Source organism: Ammospiza caudacuta, chromosome 2 (assembly GCF_027887145.1).
Source record: "Ammospiza caudacuta isolate bAmmCau1 chromosome 2, bAmmCau1.pri, whole genome shotgun sequence".
In the NCBI taxonomy this organism is placed as follows: domain Eukaryota; kingdom Metazoa; phylum Chordata; class Aves; order Passeriformes; family Passerellidae; genus Ammospiza; species Ammospiza caudacuta.
In genome coordinates, this window is record NC_080594.1 from 51984732 (window position 1) to 52002783 (window position 18052).

General features: G+C 40.6%; 1 protein-coding gene across 1 annotated transcript in view; it reads left to right on the forward strand.

Annotated features, from left to right (window-relative positions):
* The window catches only part of MTUS2 (microtubule associated scaffold protein 2), a 159717-nt gene that overhangs the window by 15441 nt on the left and 126224 nt on the right, over positions 1-18052 (forward strand). The window contains exon 3 of the mRNA XM_058800039.1: positions 2123-2329. Coding sequence (XP_058656022.1) covers positions 2123-2329 — 207 coding nt within the window. The remainder of the gene's footprint in view (positions 1-2122; positions 2330-18052) is intronic.

Below are 18052 nucleotides of genomic sequence, written 5' to 3' on the forward strand. Positions count from 1 at the left end.
GCAGCTGCTTACCACGAGTACTTGTCTCTGCTTCAGATCTGGAGGCTGCCGGGGCTTGATCCCATCACTGATGCAGCACATGGAGTATTTTGCAGTGGTGGGGAAGAAGTCTTGGCTTTGGAAGCAGTAAATCAGCCATAAATGAGCTGCAGTAGGCCACTGTCAAAGCAGTGCTGCACAAACCTGGCAGTGAACTGATGGTGGCCATCGCCGCCTGTCTCTTCTCTGTGCTGACGTGCCTGCACCTGAAACCCATGGCTGCCTTTGAGCCCCTCTTCACAATATCCAAAGGAAACCACATTCAGGATCATAGTCCAAAATTGCCTCTGCTGGTGCTAGGGATGGGGAGTGAATGGGGATTTTAGTAGTCTTTTCTTACTCACTATAGATATTTGTTATTTTCATTTGGGTTACTCTGCACAGCGTGTACTTCTCTGGGCTGGCAAACGTGCTGCAGACATCCATCTCCTTGTGTCTTAAGAAAGGGCTCAACCTGGGGAAAGTGGGTACAGAAATGCATTTTTAAGAGCCTAGAGTATATAAATTGTTTTATTCATTGAGCAAGGAGCATTTTTTACATCTTTAAAGGAATGTGCTTTGTAGGAGAACAAAACTCTTTTTTGCTTGGTGTTACACCTATTTCTGTTTCAAAAGGAAAGGCTTAGTTACATGAAACAAAGCTTAGCATTAGTATTGTGATGAGGTACACAAATATCTTTCAAAATCCCTGTAACATTTTTCTGCTCAAAGGAGTTAGTCTTGTTTTCTCTAAAGTCTTCTCAAAGTGAAATGCTTCATTAAAATTAATAAGGCTGTGACCTACATAGTTTACAAAAGAATTAAATACTGTAATAATATGACCATATTCTTATTGTGCAGTTAATTTGTATTTTTCTATATATTATGAATGTTTACTTCTTCCTTTGAAGTTTGTGTTGGTCTAGTGTACAATAGTGTTCACTGAATAAGAACAGAAAAAGGGTGACTTTTTGGCCTTTTCAGAATATGTTGGTAGCTTTTAATGCTGCCTTTTTTACTATCCCTGATTAAACGCTAGCATCAGGTTTTGGAGATTGTTGTTAATATTTTCTTTAAAAATATGTTTTTTTTGCTGCACGGAATTCCACAAGGAACAGGAATCTGGTATTCTCAAATTTAGGAAGAAAAAGCTCTGTCCAAATTGATGTACACGTGAGGTCTGGAGTCACTTGGGTATCCAGACCTTCCAACCAAAAGCAAAATCTAATTTTTGGTCCTTCACCTTGAAGACAAGACTGCCATGATCATGGACCTGTAAAGGAAAAGAGGAGCATTTGTGAACCTCTGTTCTGTATTTGCCTAGGAAGGTTTGCCTGAGCAGGAGCAGCAGCCTACAGGTTAATACAGAAGCTGGAGACAGATGAGTGTTTGGTAACCACAGGCAGAAATCACAGCTGAACTGCTCCTGTGGTCTAACTCCAGGTGTTATACACCAGCTACTGGTTTATAGTAGCTGGTGGGTGTCACTCACATGGGCTGGTGTCTTAGCAAGGAAGAGTCCACCAGTGGAAATGGGCAGTGGTATGTTAAAAAAGTAGGACTTTACGGGTCATGTCCTTGTTCCCAGGCTTAGCGCAAGAAAAGGGAATTTTTTTTAGTGGAATTTTAAAGAAGAATTTCAAAGGAGTGTTTTCTTTGAAATACAAAGAAGTTCTGTGTCCTTGAAGAGGACTGTTGCTGGTTTACAATACTTTCCAAAATTGGAGGTTATGCGTAGTGTGTTTGTCTCTGTGAGTTTTTTTAATTGGCACACAATAAATGTAAAATTAGAAAGTGATACAGCACTGAAGAAGATAACATTAAAAGAAATCTGTAGCAGTGTTGAACTGCGTTACTTTGCTGGAAGTTTGAGTTAGGCCCCATGGGTACTTGGCATATTTCACCTTTTAAAAATGATTGTGACCTGAAATTTTTCCACCAAATGTCTTTTCAGCGCAGCAAAAAATAAGACGTCACTGCAGTTTGATCAGGCATTTAAACTTGTATTCAGTCTTAGTACTGCCTTTATGTAGTTGGGAGATACAGGTGATGGTCTCACAGTTAACTTATTTAACAAAAATTTCTTTCTTTTTCCTTTTTTCAGTTGATCTTAAGAAAGGATCATGTCCAAGTGCTGCAAAATCAAATCTCCCCAAGCCCTGCCCGTCTGGACTCCGTCCCCCAGGTTATTCACGGCTGCCAGCAGCTAAGCTGGCTGCATTTGGGTTTGTCAGGAGCTCGAGTGTGTCCTCTGTCTCCAGCAACCAGTCCAACGACAGCGCCCAGAGCGACCAGAGCAGGACAACTAACCGTAAGTCCCAGACGTGCCCTTTTTCCAGAGGGATATTAAACAGATGTGTCCCAGGATTGTGGTTTCTACATGGTTCAGAACTAATGAAATCTGTGCAGTACTCACTAATCTCTTCTGTGCCACTGACTTTTGTTTGGTATCTTGATTGCCCAGTGAAGTTTTTTTTAAAAATATGAATAATAATTATTAAATATTAATAAGCAAGCATTAAATTCTAACACCTGTTTAAAATATTAATAGTGAGGGACGAATAGGGCCTGAATGTTGAGGAAGTGGTTTTCCTTGCTACAGAGAAAATTCCATTAAGAGTGAATTTGAGGCATTCTTTCTTGTATTTTGTTTTTTACCTGGAACATGCCTTCTTACAAGCTGAAATAGTAAATAAACAGAGCGAACTGTGTTTGTCAAGTAAATGGCAGCCAATGCAGAACAGGACAAATATTATCTAAAATAGGAGATACAATCTTTCTCATCTACTTTTCTTCTGCTTCTTAATATTCCGTATAATAAATTCAGCCAGTGATATGAAAAATTGAGCCAGTGATACGAAAGAGATCAGGACTGATATCGTAGTACATCTACCAGACTTTGAATGATCCCCTGGCAGAAATGTCATTCCAAATCCTATTTTCTGCAAAGGCTGTTAATTTTATTAAGTACAAAATAATACCCACTGGATTCTGCAGTCCTTGGGAAATGTGCACATGCCCTGGGCTCAGAGCAGAAAGGGGGATTGAGGGATTTTAGTGCCCGTTTTTCTTTGAAGACTAGATTGAGCCTGAACTGTGTCAATATCAAAGCAAGTGGTATCAGCCCAAGAGGGGTGCAGACAGGGCCACCAGGTGACATGAAGCAGCAGAGGAAACAAGATGCTGCAGGCTCCTAAATCTTTCACTGTTTGTATTAACAGTGAAATTAATTAAAATAAATACAATTAATATAGTTCAAAACCCTAAGGATTTTCTCTTTCCCCTTTACATGGGGTTATTGAAATGCAAAAGACTCATGTTAGCAGGGACTTTTAACTTTACCAATGCCCCCAAACATGCTTGTATCTTGTTTTACTGTTGGACTGATCACTCATTTTTTGTTATTTCCTAATAAACTTTACTTTGAGGTAAGTCAGCCTCTTTCGCTTTGTGCTTTTACCCTACATTTATGCCTTTGGAAGACTTCTCTTTTTACTGGTGTTGTCACCTTTTAGTCTTTATTTACCTAAAACCTGTGTTAAGGACAGAATTACCTGATACCTGATTAGATCTAAACTACATCTCTACAAGCAATATTGTTGTTTAGCAGTTTCAGCAATTTCAGGTGTGAATCTGAAAAAAATGACAACTGTAGGTACAACACCATCCTTGAACACACCGGATGTATACAGGTTCATACAAATCTAAAACCAAAATACTCCAGTATGGTGAATTTGAATCAATTGATTTCTGTTAAAAAAATTGTGGAAGAAGCATTAGCAATCTCAGGCATAGAAAGTTGCATCTTATTCTTCAGTTCTCTTAAAAGAAGTTGATTTCATTTATGTATTCTGGTGTATTTTTATACTATCTTTGTACATTTTGCCCATAAAAACTGAAGGACATGGAAGCACTTGGTTTCAGCTGACTCAGCTGAGGATGGTAGTCCTCTTTAGTGTTGGGATCAGGATGATGTGACCATCTTGTGCATATTACAAGATCAGTTTTGATGGGTATGAAAATTACCCAGGGGAAGTGTTCTGCTTGTACAAATTAATGTAGAGATGAGCTCAGGCCATCACCTGGTGAAAAACAGCATCTATAACTTTGCTCTTGCTGCCAAGTTAGATAACTCATGGAAGCTGTTGTGGAGTTTCCCTCTACCTCCAAGTGAGAGCAGGCGAATGAGCCCCTCCCAAGGGTCATCTCTCTCACATGTCTCAGCTGTCTGGCCCAGAAGTCTTTTACTTCTCTGTAGTTCCAAAAGCAGAGTGCTTCCTCCTGGACTAAGGTGAGGGAAGGAGAAGGTGTGTTGCCAAGCAGGTGAGGAAACATCTGGTGTTTAGGGTAAGTTGGTAAGTCATCACACAGGGTGACACCTACCATCACCTGCTTGCTTTTGATTAAAGACAACGTGACTCCTGTTCATGGGGCAGATGGGTAGGAAGAAAAAGTGTTTCCTCACTGTAATTTATTAACTTTAATAGAAATGTTATCTGAAATGTTATGAAACTGTGCCATCTTTTTCTATTTATAGTCTGTGTGCCAGCAAGAGTTAAATTAGTTGCCCAGTACCCAGGGAGCACAAATTAGCTGGTTTCCATTCTACCACAGCTTATTTAACACAGAGCAGCAGTGCACTTAAACATGCACAGAAAGGACGTAGGGGAGAAGTACTGGCTAAGGAATCTTAGCATGACATATTATTTCTTCCCTTTATTGTCTGCTGGTAGAACAGTTTTATTTAAATTAAATAAATAGCTGATTCTGTAGCTACTACCTGAGATCATGTCTTTGACTAAATCAGGTCTCCTAGAGGGCAAGCAAAAGCTTTACTGTTAATTTCCTAGCTCAGTAGGGTAGCAAAATGCAAAATTATCTAGCTTTGGAAGTCTTCAAACACACATAACGCAATTTTCTATTTAAGCAGTATCTCTGCATGTCAGGGAGACAAAAGTAGTTGATAACATCTTACAAGTGTGCATTTGTTATAAATAGAGGAGCTGCCACTGTTGTAAATCATGGAACTCATTTCAAAATCATGACATTTTGTAGGTTACTAAAAAGCCAATGACTATGGCTAGGTGGGAGGAAAACACTGGTTTATTTTAGGGAGAGAGTGTCTCTGGGTAAACAGTGATTCTTTAAGGGACCCTGGTGAGATCCTGTTCTTGCTTTTCTCTCCTCTGCCAGATGTCTTGTGGTGCTAGTTCTGCCTAAACACATTTCTTTTCAGAAGTCCCAGCTAGTGTCTCTGTCTAGGGTGTAAAACCCACTTGTTTAGAAAAAGGAGACATGATGTTTGTGTTGAGGGGAAATTTGTTAATGGAGCTGCAATGTGGCAGCTTTGTTCTTCACCAGATTTCTCCTCTTCCTGTGACCCCTCTAAAAGCAGTAAGCCTGGATGTGCATGGTGCCTGTGCTGTGCTGCTTGGTTCACTTTCTGGCAATACCTCACATATTCAGGTTGACATAATTAAATGGATTTGAAGCTGTGGGACTGGGCTCTTTTCCCATGGTGACACAGGACACACTGGTCAGTACTTGTCTCTTGTCCTCGGGTCTTTCCTGGAGTTCTATCCCAGGGCTGTGGGTATCACCAGGCTGCTCTTTAAAACCCTGCCAGCAGTGACAGTCTTGTCACCAGCTGCTAATCAGGATCAGTCATGAGAGGGCTCTGCTGCTGGTCCTGCCCAATTTTCTGTTGAGGCTGAAGGGGCAGCCTCTGGGAAAGCCCAGGCTGAGGCTCAGCTCCTGGTCCTGTTACCAGTAGTCCAAAGATCTGTTCTGTGGCACAGATAGGTTTCTCCACTAATATCACTAATATCTTAGTTCAAGATTACCTGCAAAATTCAAATTTAGCCCCAGTTCTGGTGTACTACTTTTGAGGTTTTCAAAAAATGTCTGATATTTTAAACTATTATTCTTTATTTAGAAAAAGAGAATTTTGTATGCCTAAAAAATGATTTGCAGTGGAGAGAAACAATTGTATAAACATAAAGAGAAACTTCCACTTTAAACAACTTGTAACAAAATACTTCATGGATTTTTTTTTTTTAATCTTAAATGCGCTATATGGAAGCTTTCCCCATGTCTGCCCCAATAAAATTTGCATGAGACATTCACGTCATCCACCAAAGGCCACAGTTGTGAGATGTGGTTCCCAGTACTATCTTGTGATTTTGCAGTGAGGTAACATGATGCTCAGACTGTACCTTCTGTTTTACTGGTTTGAGGAGCTCAGAGTTTTGCATTTTGAACTGGTTTGAGGGGCCTGTATCTGCATTTTGAGTGACCAGCTGAATGTCCCGCTCACACAATTAGCTTTATGTGCTTCATCAGCATAGACTCCAACTTGCTGTAGGTACCACGTGGGAAAGAGCTTGTCAAGTACTGTGGAAGAATTTGATGTGTAGAGGATTGGAAGGAAGGTGGATTGTTTAGAATGAGTTAAGGCTAAGAGTTCAGGAGATGGAAGAGTGTCAGTATAACATCGGGAAATACTTCATAGTCATAAGGTCTACTAGTCTGTTAAATAATCTTCCAACTCAAGCAGTGAAATCCCTGTTGCTTAAGATTCTTTAAATAGAACAATGGCATGGTGTTAGAGGCAATTCTTCTCTGTCGACGTGCTAGACTAAAAGACATAATGCTATTCAGTATCTACCCACAGCTCTGAGTGCTGAAGCAATTTATTTTGGGAGTGAACAAGAAAATGGGGATGAATATTTCAAAACTTGTTTTAGTATCTCACGACAGCTATTGTTTTGTTAAAAATGACAGAGAAATGAAACTACATGTTTTATTGATGTAAACCTCCATGATCCTTTCTTCAATATATATATTTCTCACTAGTTTTTGACCTTGAATTGCCTGACCTTGCTAAATGTGGAATTTCCATTCTAATAAGCAACAATGTCAAAGTGTCAGATTCAGGTGGGTGGAGAAATGAAGAAATTAAAGTGAGCACAGAGCCTTGAATAGATGCTTAATTGGCTCCAAAATGGGTAGAACATTCAGAATTGTCACATGGTAGACAGGTAAACCAGTTGTTCTTAAATACATAAGTATTATGTTAATATGAAGAATTTCCTGCATGAAAGTACTTTCCAATCATATTTCTATGGTTAATTTTCTGTTCAGTTTTCTACATGACAAATTCAATTCTTTTTTCCCTTCTGATCATGTTTTGATATTAATGCCTTGATGAAAAATCACTTTATGCCATCATTTCACTGTGAATAGGACTAAAATAGAACAGTATTGAGATTCTCAGCTTTGTGGGTTGAAGCACTTGGAAAAGTGCAGTATGCCAGCCAGGAGGAGCAAGGCCTATAAGACATTTTACTGCCTTTACTTAGCAGCATTTACTTTTCATACTCTAGTTGCTAGTTATGGAGGGAAAAAAGATTCAAATAATTACTTGGGGGTGTGGGCACAGAAGTTTATTTCTGTTTGCAGAGATTGAAACAACAGTGCTGAAGTATAATAATTAATTGGTTATTAATTTCAGTGGGTTTTAGATATGGTGCTTATGATAATATTTTAAATTTGGTATTATTTTAATAGCTTAGATAATGTCTTTGCTGTCTCCATTGTTACCTCTTCCCCTGCCCATCAGAACACATAGCAGAGGGGAGCACTTCCACATTAGAAGGATCTTACTGTGGGATCTCAGCACCTCAGGACTGATGTGCAGAGTGACCGAGACCACCCTTGGGCTGCTCGGGAGTCCTGGAATGTTGCCAGAAGTGTCTGGTGGCTGGACTTTGATCCGACACAGGAGATGACACCTGTATGAGGATGGGAGGATTTCACTGGGGTAAATGGTGAAGGGATAAGTTAATTAGAGAGTGAAAAACAGGGTTTAGGATTTCTGTACAGGGGGGTTTAGAGAAGTAAGATGGAGGAATTGGGGCGTGTCCTGTCCTTCTTCTTCTTCTTCTTGGCCTCCATCTTCTGTGGTGATGTTGGCACTTTGGGATTGGTTATTACTAAAAGTGCACTGGTTAATAAGGGTAAAAGGTATTGGGGAAAATTGATAAATATTGTGTACGTAACTTTGAGTATAAAGATAGGTGACCGCCCCGGGGGCTCGCAGTGTGCTCATGGCTGGCTGCTGTGCAGACCTCTGTTGGGCTGAGAGAAAATCTTTTAGATAAACAATTAATAAACACCGAGACCGAGAAAAAACCTGAAGCCTCTTCTCGTCCTTTGAAGCGCGGGCTGTCCAAGGCCACCCTGGGCCTTTCCAGGTCATTAAAACAGCCGAGAAACCGACATCTTACCACCCCTCGTAATGAATAAGTAGAGGCAGGAAGATCAAGCTGGTTTGGGAATGCAGAACTACTTTTATATGAATATGCCAACCTGAAATATTTAAAGGGTTTTCAGTTTTGCTGAGCTTAAGTTTGTCAAAACTGAAGAAATCCATGAAACACTGAATTCTGCAAAGCTTGCTTTTTATGAGCAAAGAAATGTGGAAAGAACTTTGCCAAGCTCTTGTGCCAGCTCAACTTGAGTGCTTAATCATCATGTTTGTTATTGTTATAAAGTGCCATATAAAATCTGTGGTTTTAGTGTAAGAAGTCCGGTCTGGGAGATTCTGTGTCTGTGTTCTAAAATTGTCCTGGCTCATACCCGGCAACTCCAGTTCCAGTTTTTGGCACTTATATTCTGTCTGGCTTTTAAAAAGTGGCTTAAATGATCAACCTCACTTTCCTGTCTGTAAAATGGGGTGGGAGAGTACAGATGTTTGTGCATGTACTGGGTAACAGGACGGCAAGGAAGAAACAGATAGTGACAAATCCTCTTTCCTGGCCCATTTCCACACAGGATTATTTGACTGATTATGTGCACCTAATTTAGTCACGGCGACTCTTAGTGTTTAATCTGCAGAGGGCAAAAAGTAGTTCAAACCACTTGCACATCAGGCTGCCAGACACCAGTTTACTGGAGAGGGCAGTGCATTGCCCCAGGATTAGATTATTCCCATTACAGACACCCAAGGTGTCTCTGTCCTTTAACTCTGGGAAAATGTTGATTCAATGATCAGCGTGGTGGATGGAGCTACTGTGGCAACCTCTTGGTCCCCCTATACTGGAAGGTTTCATCAGCCCCTTCTTTATTTTAAAGGTGTCCTGTCGTTGATTTTGTGCTTCCTTGGTCAATAGAAGATCATGACTACTTTATTTATTTGCAGTTTGATTAACTTAAATAATTTTTAGAGGGATACAAAGAAATCAGCAAAGCCATTTCTAAAACAACCTTTTTTCTTTTTCTATCTTTATTTCACATTTTTTAAAACGTCTAGTCTTCAGTGATCTTGAAGGGTGTGCCCTCTGGTAGGGATGTGAGAGAGACATGAGGAAGAAGAGAGCTGGTGTGCAGTGTGAGTTTTACAGTCTGGGGAAAAACCTCGGTCAGTCCAGAGCCAGTAACAGGCACAAGCACTGCATTCATCTTTCTGGGGACACTCAGCACTTGAACAGTGGCACTTAAAGTGTCCTTTTGAATTTATAAAGACTAGGAGCAGCTGGAACATGTCTGTCACATCCACATTAAAACCCCTCTTAAGACCAGAAAACTCACTATAAATTGTCTCTTTTTCAAACTCTAATCTTCCTATTCTATCTGTTGAGGGGGGGAAATACTCATTTAGAAGTGAACCCTGTGGGTATTCATTGAAATGGATTAATCTTTTAATTTAGCCCAGAGAAAAATTAAGGAATAAAGCTTTGAAGAAATGAGAACTCATCCATTTCTCTTTTTCTTTTTCCTTTTTTTTTTTTCTCCTAATTTTTTTCTCCCCTTGCCTTCTAAAGGAATCACAGTAAAAATCTTCAGTCTCCCACTAATGAAGTACGACCTTGCAGGACTTTAGAGAAACTTTCTGCTTCACCATGTCTCTCTCATGCATTTCAGTTCAGTTTATATATCAATATTTTAAAAGGGTTAATTTTGGATTTCTAGCTATGGGGCTTATCACTGGCATATTCCACTGACTTCATCTCCAGTTTTTGTGCTTTCTGAAATTCAAGCCTGTGGTAATCTAGATGAATTCAACTCTATAAAGATACATCTTCAAAAAGCACCACATATTGCTTCTGGTGCAATTCTGCATTTTGTATTGTCTGTGAGGTTGAAGCCAGTGAGCACAGTGAGGCATTCTGCCTTTGAAATCTTTAAGTAAATCAGTTGCCTGACTGAACCAATTACTGTCAGTGACAAAAATCATTACAGACTCTATGATAATAGGCTTTCTTCCAAAGATAACTTCCCCCCTCTCCGCCCAGAAGTAAGTATTAATTTGAAGATACAAGAAGTTTGATATGGTAGTTATGAGCCAACTTTGAGTCACAGTGAAACAAAGAAAAATACCTGTGTAACAGTTTGGAGTTATGTAAATTTTGAAAGTATTTTTTAAATTATGTTTTCCTTTGTGTGATTTCTGCTTAGGGTCAGTGAGGCTGTTAGCTTGTTTTCGTAAACAAGAAGCAAATAAGCTGAGGTTCAGTGTTTCTTTGATCTCTTTCAACAAGGACCAAAATTTAAAAGTGAAATTGAGATGATCTCCTTGCAATCATATTATTAACAGCTGTAGTCAGAAGGAAAGTGTTGTGAATTTGTCACACAGTTCAGTCCAATTGCCTTACCAGCAATAAACAGGACCAAAGTTACAAGTACTGTGAATATGACTGGCAAATCTCATTTAGACCGAAAGGTTTCAGAAAACAAAACTGTCCTCTTTATAGAACATGAAAAATCAATTAACAAAATGGTACGCTTTTGCGAAATGAAGTGTGGATAATCAACACAAACAAATGGGGATTTGGAAAAAGCCTGTAAACTGTCCCTTTTGGGAGGGAGAGTGACTTATTAGTTGAGGAGAACCATGTGGATTAGTGCAGGTATGTATTAACAACGGAGCAAAGGAAGACAAACTTCAAAGATGTTTCTAATCTTTGATCCCATTAGGAATCCTGCAGAAGACTTGTGAATTCTAATTTAGTAGCGTGAGAAGTGTTACAGCCAAAGGAGTGCAGCACTATTTTTAGAGGAAAAACTTTTTCCATGTAGAGGTTGGGCTGGAGTATCACTCATGACATTTTTTTCCATCACACTAAACTAGTCCAAACAGGTTAAAATTGAGGTCATTTATGTAAGTCTTTCAGCTGCTTTTGAGAATATCTGAAATAAAGGAAGGATTAGCGTCTTTTGCAGCTTTCATTATTGCCATGAGTCTGTTAATTGTTATCCAAGAACTTGAAAATTGCAGTTTAAACAGCTTCCTTCTGGCTTGCTGCTTGGCAATCTCTAGAGGCCTGGACAAGATTACATGAGGCTGTAAACAGCTCAGAATGTAGTGGTTCTTTGCCTTGTGACAAGTGTGAGACCATAGGCTTTCAATGTGGGACTTCCAGAGTTAATTTAAATGCTAGAAGAAAGCTGACTGAAGTCTGAAACAAGTAAAACCACTGCTGGCAGAAAAATGACAGACTGAGACCCTCCAACCAAGAACACTGAGGTGGATAAAACAGGAACAATTGCACAGTCTTTTCCTCCATGGTGGGAGTTATTGGAAACTGTGGGCTGTTGGCACACAGGACATCGGTGACACCACCATTAGCAGTAGCAGACGTTCAGTCCCTTGGAAATGAGCCCACGAAATGGTAGTATGCTTCCCATGGGGCAGCTTTAAGGGTCTACCTGTGGAATTGGTGTGGTTGGAGGAGAAAGGTGCTGCCATTTCTCTGGATTACACACATGCCTATGACTCTCTGCTCCCTGTGGCAAGGAGTCAATTAAGCTGGGCTACATGGTGTAAATCTTTAATATATGCTCTTCCCAACTTCGTGATCTGCTTGTGCATCTTGACACAGTGTAAATTGCCACCACTACTTCCATGGCAGGCTAAGCAGTCAGAAATACCTATGCAGAAATATGAACTTTAGGATGGGAGAATAAAGTGCTCTGATTCAGAGGTGGGAACTGGACCTCGTTGGAAGAGCTGTCAGTGTTCCCACATAAACCTCGACATGGGATCGTGTGTCACTGGGGTTTGTCTCAGAACGGGGCACGTCACTCCCTGAGTGCTGATTCACCAGCCAGTCACAAGGGTGCTTTGTTATTTTGGTGCACACCACCTGCATTGGGCCTCTAGGCATTGAGCAGTGTGTGTTTCTGTGTAAAAAGGTAAAAACTGCTAACCAGAACGCAATGGAGATGGATGCCTACACTGGCCAGCTCCTGCACTGATGCCAGCACCCACTTCTAGCAGCACTGATGCTGCACGGTGGTCCATGGTGAGACAAAACCAGGCCAGATCAGTTAGCTTTTGCATGTCACGAACCTTTCTCCAGCTGAACCTGACACTAGTCTTTTCTATTTGTTTTCTTATTTAAAGTACGTCTCCCAAAGAAGATGAATTCCATTATAGTCCTTAATTAAACTACCACAAAGAAAGAAAATAGCTTCTAATTTGCAGAGAAGAGTCAGGAGACGCCCTTCTACCCCATGCCTAAAAGCAGAGAATGAAGTTAAATGAAGGTAGATGAGTTGTCTCCTACCACTGCCATGCATCTCAGAAATACTGTGCATTTCTGGTGTCCCAATGGTGAAATATTGAAGTTCAGTGATTAACTTCCTGTCTATTACACATTGCAGTTACACTGTGCTCCTGTCAGAAAGGTGTGCACAACCCCCAGAGCAACTGAGCAAAACTGAGTGAGGAATGCTGAGTTTTCAATAAAATGGCATGTCTCAATCAAAACATCTCATGGCCAAACCTTGGAAACCCTTGTATTATCTTCCCCTGCTGCTAAACTGCATGGAATAGTGTGGGCTGGAGTTCAGTCTGTGCCCTCAAGTGTATGGCATGATTTTTTGGGTTTAAATGACAGAATTAAAAATACATCACTTTTTAACCAGATTTTTTTCTCCTAAAAATAAGAATATATAATTTATTTGCTGTTTTTTTAAACTCTTCTGCTCAGTTCTTACTGCACATCAGATAATCTATGAGTTACTATTACTTTTGTAATCTGAGGAAAGGGGATTTCCCAATGAATGTTATTACAATACTTTAATTTAAACTGAAGGTCTATTTTTAGATGCTTGGATGTGTCTTGGAAGAAAACATTCCTTCTCTGACATGTTCTAATGTTGACTAAATGTATTATGTACTGCATCTAGGTATCTAAGGAATTTTAATTGTCTCAGAGGTACACAATAGTGTTTTAGAATTAGGATATTTATCACTTGTCACAGCTTGTAAATTTAGATACAGAACAGGCCTGTACACTGTCAAACTGTGTGGGAAAGAGGAATAGGAGGTAGCGTCATGGTCTCTGTAAGCCTTCCAAAGAATAGATTGGAAGTATGTTCTAAAAATGCCTAAGATGTATTTTTAAAAGGTGTCGTTTAAAAAAGCTTAAACCTGAAGGAAAGATGCAAGAAAATTTAAAAGAAAGAAGCTGATGCTAAGAAACTGTCTCTTGTGTGCACACAAGTCAGTGCCACTTCTTTGGCAGAGCGATAGCTGCTCTAAGAAATGTGCTGAATTATGCATGGCTTACCAACAGTCCTGCTCTGGAGCTCGGTTGTGATGGCTTGGGGGAATGTGTGCACTCCTGAACTGCCATCTCTGCCCCCATTGTGTGAATCAAAAGTACCTGCAGATAAAAAGTTCAGATTAATTGAGAAAAGCCTCCAAGCAGCTCACTAAGTGATAGAAGCTTGCTATCAGTGACAGCTGGAAGATAAAACTGTGGACTGTCATGGTAAACAATTTGCAGCTATGATTTGTTTGGTACTCCCCACTTTGAAGCATGCCAGCTATCATGTTTAAAAAAACAGCCCAACTAGTAAAACTAGTTTAAAACATGAAAGATTTGTATATTTTAAATCAGACTGACTTTTTCATGGAACCCACAGTTTTGTAACTGTAATTTTTGATTTTGTTTTTCTTTTTAATTGGGTAGATGGTGAATGTTTCCCTAAGTGGTATCTCAGCAGCTGTCATAGGATGGTTTCTGCCCTTTGCCAGGGTGGTGGGAAGCATCTTGGCAGGGTTGAAGCAAAGCAGTGAGATCCATTTATGACTTCTCCCTTGCTCATATAGCCAGATATTTGGAATTATTATCCTCCTAAAATGCCATATAATGCCAATTTATAGTTCTTGAAATGTGGCCATTCTGTTAGTGTTTAATTCCAGCTATCTCTGTTTTGCTGTTTTCTCTCATGGCTTTAGACAGGGAACTCCCTCTCTTGTGAGTGCTGCCCATCCCTTGCGTGGCACCCAGAGACAATTTGGAAGACTGGTGCTAAATAAGAACTGTGGTAGCATTTGCCTCTACTACAGCAGGCACAAAGCTTCACCCTGCTTTTTTTTTTGCAGTTTGTAATTAACTAATGAAATGTTTATGTAATTAGCTTTGATAATGCTTCCAGGAAAGCACTGCATGCTTGTTTAACAGTTTACCTCACTGTATAGGTAATTTAGAGGGAAGTGTATTGGGGAAGAAAGCTCTGCTGGAGGTTTTTAGATGTTTTTCACTGGGTGGACTGTAAAGAAGTCAGTTTTCTCCAGTCTTGGACTTGTGAAGTTTTTGCAGCTTCCATTGCCAACACAGGTCCTCCCACTGCTTGACATACTGTCCCTTCCTGTCACTTGGAGCCCAGCCAGGTGTGCTGCCATCTCACATGGGAAGCTTGGGCTGGCCGAGCCATTAGTGGGGGCTAAGCTCACACAATTGCTCAGCCAAAAGCTCAGTTACATTGGCCCTGTGAGCGCGCACAAACTCTGCCTGTGGCTAACGAGGTGCTGCTGCCTGTGAGTGTGGGGGCGAGGAGCCGGCTGCTGGCACCTTTGGACATTTCACCCTCTCAGCTGCAGAGGGTTCCTGCTGCACCAGGAGTGCTGCTGAGAACCAAACACTCTCAACTTTCCTGACCCCTGTCCTTGCCTTGGCATTGGACCTGATAATATTAATACAATTTTGCCTTGAGGATGGGACATGAGATGTAGGAGCCTCCTGCAGTAAAATAAGCTAGGTCGGTACGGCGCTTAATGTGTTTTATGTCCCCCAATATGTAGTGCATTTTCCTGCATATCAAGTGGTATGTTATTTACAGCATTTTGGTTACACTTAGAATAATTTTATTTAAATTTAACTTCTCTTCAGCATGCAGCAACTTAGCTTGCAGACCTGGAGATAAATAAGCCACTGTTGACTTTGGACTTCTGTTGCATTTTATTCTGCTTAGCACTTTTTTAGCTGTGCAGTTCTGGCAACATTTTAGCAAAGATTCATGCACAAATCACCTTATATAAATTACTGTTCATCTGGTAAGGGCTGGGGGACTTTAGGTTTTACACTTCCCTTCTCTTTTGCAGTATTGTCCTGCAGATGAAGCAGTTTTTCTGGTAGTGGTTCAAAGGAAATGGATACATGGTATAAAATTTTTCAGAGCAACCTACAAGTGCTGCGAGATGGGAAGGGACAGCTTAGCTGGAGATGGCCCTGGCATCCACCCTGCATCAAGAGTCCTAAACTGTGCATGAGCCAAGGGGGTTTTCAGCATGGGGCTCAAGGCAAACTCTCCAAGAACTCAGAGTGATGCGTGGGAATTAAACAGTACAAGTACAGGGAGTAATTATGGGCTTAAGGATCATTTGCACTCATACTAACTTGAATAACTGTTTTCTTTGGCCTCATAAGGCCTAGTCAGCGCCGTATGCCTTGGAAGGAGAGGTCTCCAGCAGTCTGCTGCAGCACCAGCTGGGAATTCATATCATCCAGGGAACTTGGGAACAAGGTGTTTCCACTGTGACTGCAAGTGGGAACTCCAACAATAACAGATAAAAAGCAACCTACTTTTTCAAATATCGCACTTTTCTTTAAAAAAGCCCCCACAAAGATTATTACACACTTGAAGGTTAATCTATTTACAGCTGCATCAAGTGCTTCAGTTAGCTGAAATATGGAGAGCCTCTCCATAATGGAGTGTTAATAGCAGCTCCACTGATTTTGTAAAAATTGCCTGCACTTTCCTGCTGGCTGAAGGGATGCAGTGTGGTGACAGATTTTAGCATTTCTGTGTTGCATGATATAGCTAGACGCAGAAACCTTTAGTTTTGGTGGACAAACCTGTTCAGTTTGGACAAACCGCCTCATAAGTACAATTTAAAACATTGATATTTTTAAAGACATTTCTCTCAAAAGCTGTTGGTGAATGATAATTTGCTTTCTTCCAGAAAATTGTTGGGAGTCAGGCAAGTGTTGTGATCACTGCCTTGTGAAAAGGAGGAGCTCTCACATGAGCCATACTGCAAGGTTTATGTGGGATATTTGAAGCTCAGGTGCCTTCAGCTCTCTGAACCTGCTGTGTCCCAGGATATTTGGTCTGAGACCCAGAGATGGGCTTTCTGGGACCACAACAGGGAAAACAACCACCAGCTGTGGAAACAAGACACTGGATGAGAAGTTCACCAAAACCATGTCAGGGGGAGCATGATGATGCTAAAAGACAGTGTCTGAAGTGTTCTGAAAAAAAGTCACACTTGGCCACTTGTTCTCAGCTCCAGTAGAACAAAGCTCTGCTTCCTTAGGGAAAGTTTTAGGAACATTTATGCTTTTATATGAAGCAAGGATGTCCCCTCCAGACTTCCTGAGTTGAGGGAGAACTTCCATGGGCATTTCAGCGGTGAAGTAGATATAGTCCTTCATCTCTGTAAAGCTGGCTTTGGCATTTATCATATCAAAGTATTCAAATTTATGAAGCAGTTTCTTGGAGCTCAGCTGGTCCCATGGGTGACTTTTTTACAGAACCAGCAGCCAAACTGCCTCCCTGTTAAGACTGCACAGAGAGAACTGTGTCATGTGAACTGCAGGGAAATTAGAGCAGGCTAATCAAAAAATAGCAAAGATGGAAGTTAGACATTAAAGGTGCTTTCATATAGACCACAAGATATGAGCCTAGAAATGTGGTCCTAATGTGTACTATACTCTAGTGCACAGAATGCAGCCAGAAAAGACCTTATTTGATAAGAACTTTTCCCATTAAAAATGGTAATGAATATATGTAAGGCATTTGACAAAGCTTTTTCATGGAGATCAGAGACATGGGGCCACTGAAAATAGGGCAGCCTGGTGAGAAGTCCTTGCTCTTGAGGATGATCAGTAACACTGAGCATGATTTGGGGCAGATTTTCTCTACTGTTGTTCATCACATGTGTAAAGGATGGACCTTGACTAGAAAGCTTGTTTCCTTTATATTTTTTGAAAATAATTCATGATGTCTAACCTATATTTCTCTTGCAAGAGTTTATGCCTACTTGTCTTGTTCTTTCTGAAGAGGATGCAGAGAATTCCTTCTGCCCAATACACATGCAGAGAATTGTTTCTGCCTAATACATATTTGAAGACTCCTGTCATGTCTCATCTCTTTTCCCTCTGTAGAAATGAATCAATCCATGTGCTTCAGCTTTATCCTATGCCATCCTTTCAAAGACCTCTAGTAGTTTTCTATTCCTTACCTTTGGACTTCTACTTTGTCTGAGTGTGATTCCCTGACCTAGACTGGTTACAGAAAGCTAATATAAATCCCACTTTGTAAAACTTTTCATAATGGAAGTCAGTCACCTATCAAGGTCAAGGAAATTAAATCGTTCTGAGTTGATATAAACTTGCCTAAGGATACCAATCAGGGAACAGGAAGAGCCAGGGAGATGACCCAAGTCTCCAGCTCCCTAGCCCGTCCTTGTGAAGGCTGGCAAACACACTGCCTGCAAGCCTTTTCTTGGAGAAATGTACCATGAGGAATCACTAAAAGATCTGGACTGCCCCCCAGAATTGTCCTTTTTCTTGCAAGATGGGAGCTGTAGCAGTGCCTCTCGTATTTATGTGCTGACTGCTCATGGTATGGCATTCACCCAGCTGAACTCCTACAGCTCCAGTCGCTTGCAGGTTGAAGGCATGACAATTTAAAATGTGCTTTATCCTCTTCCCTCTCACCTTCAAACCCTTCCGTA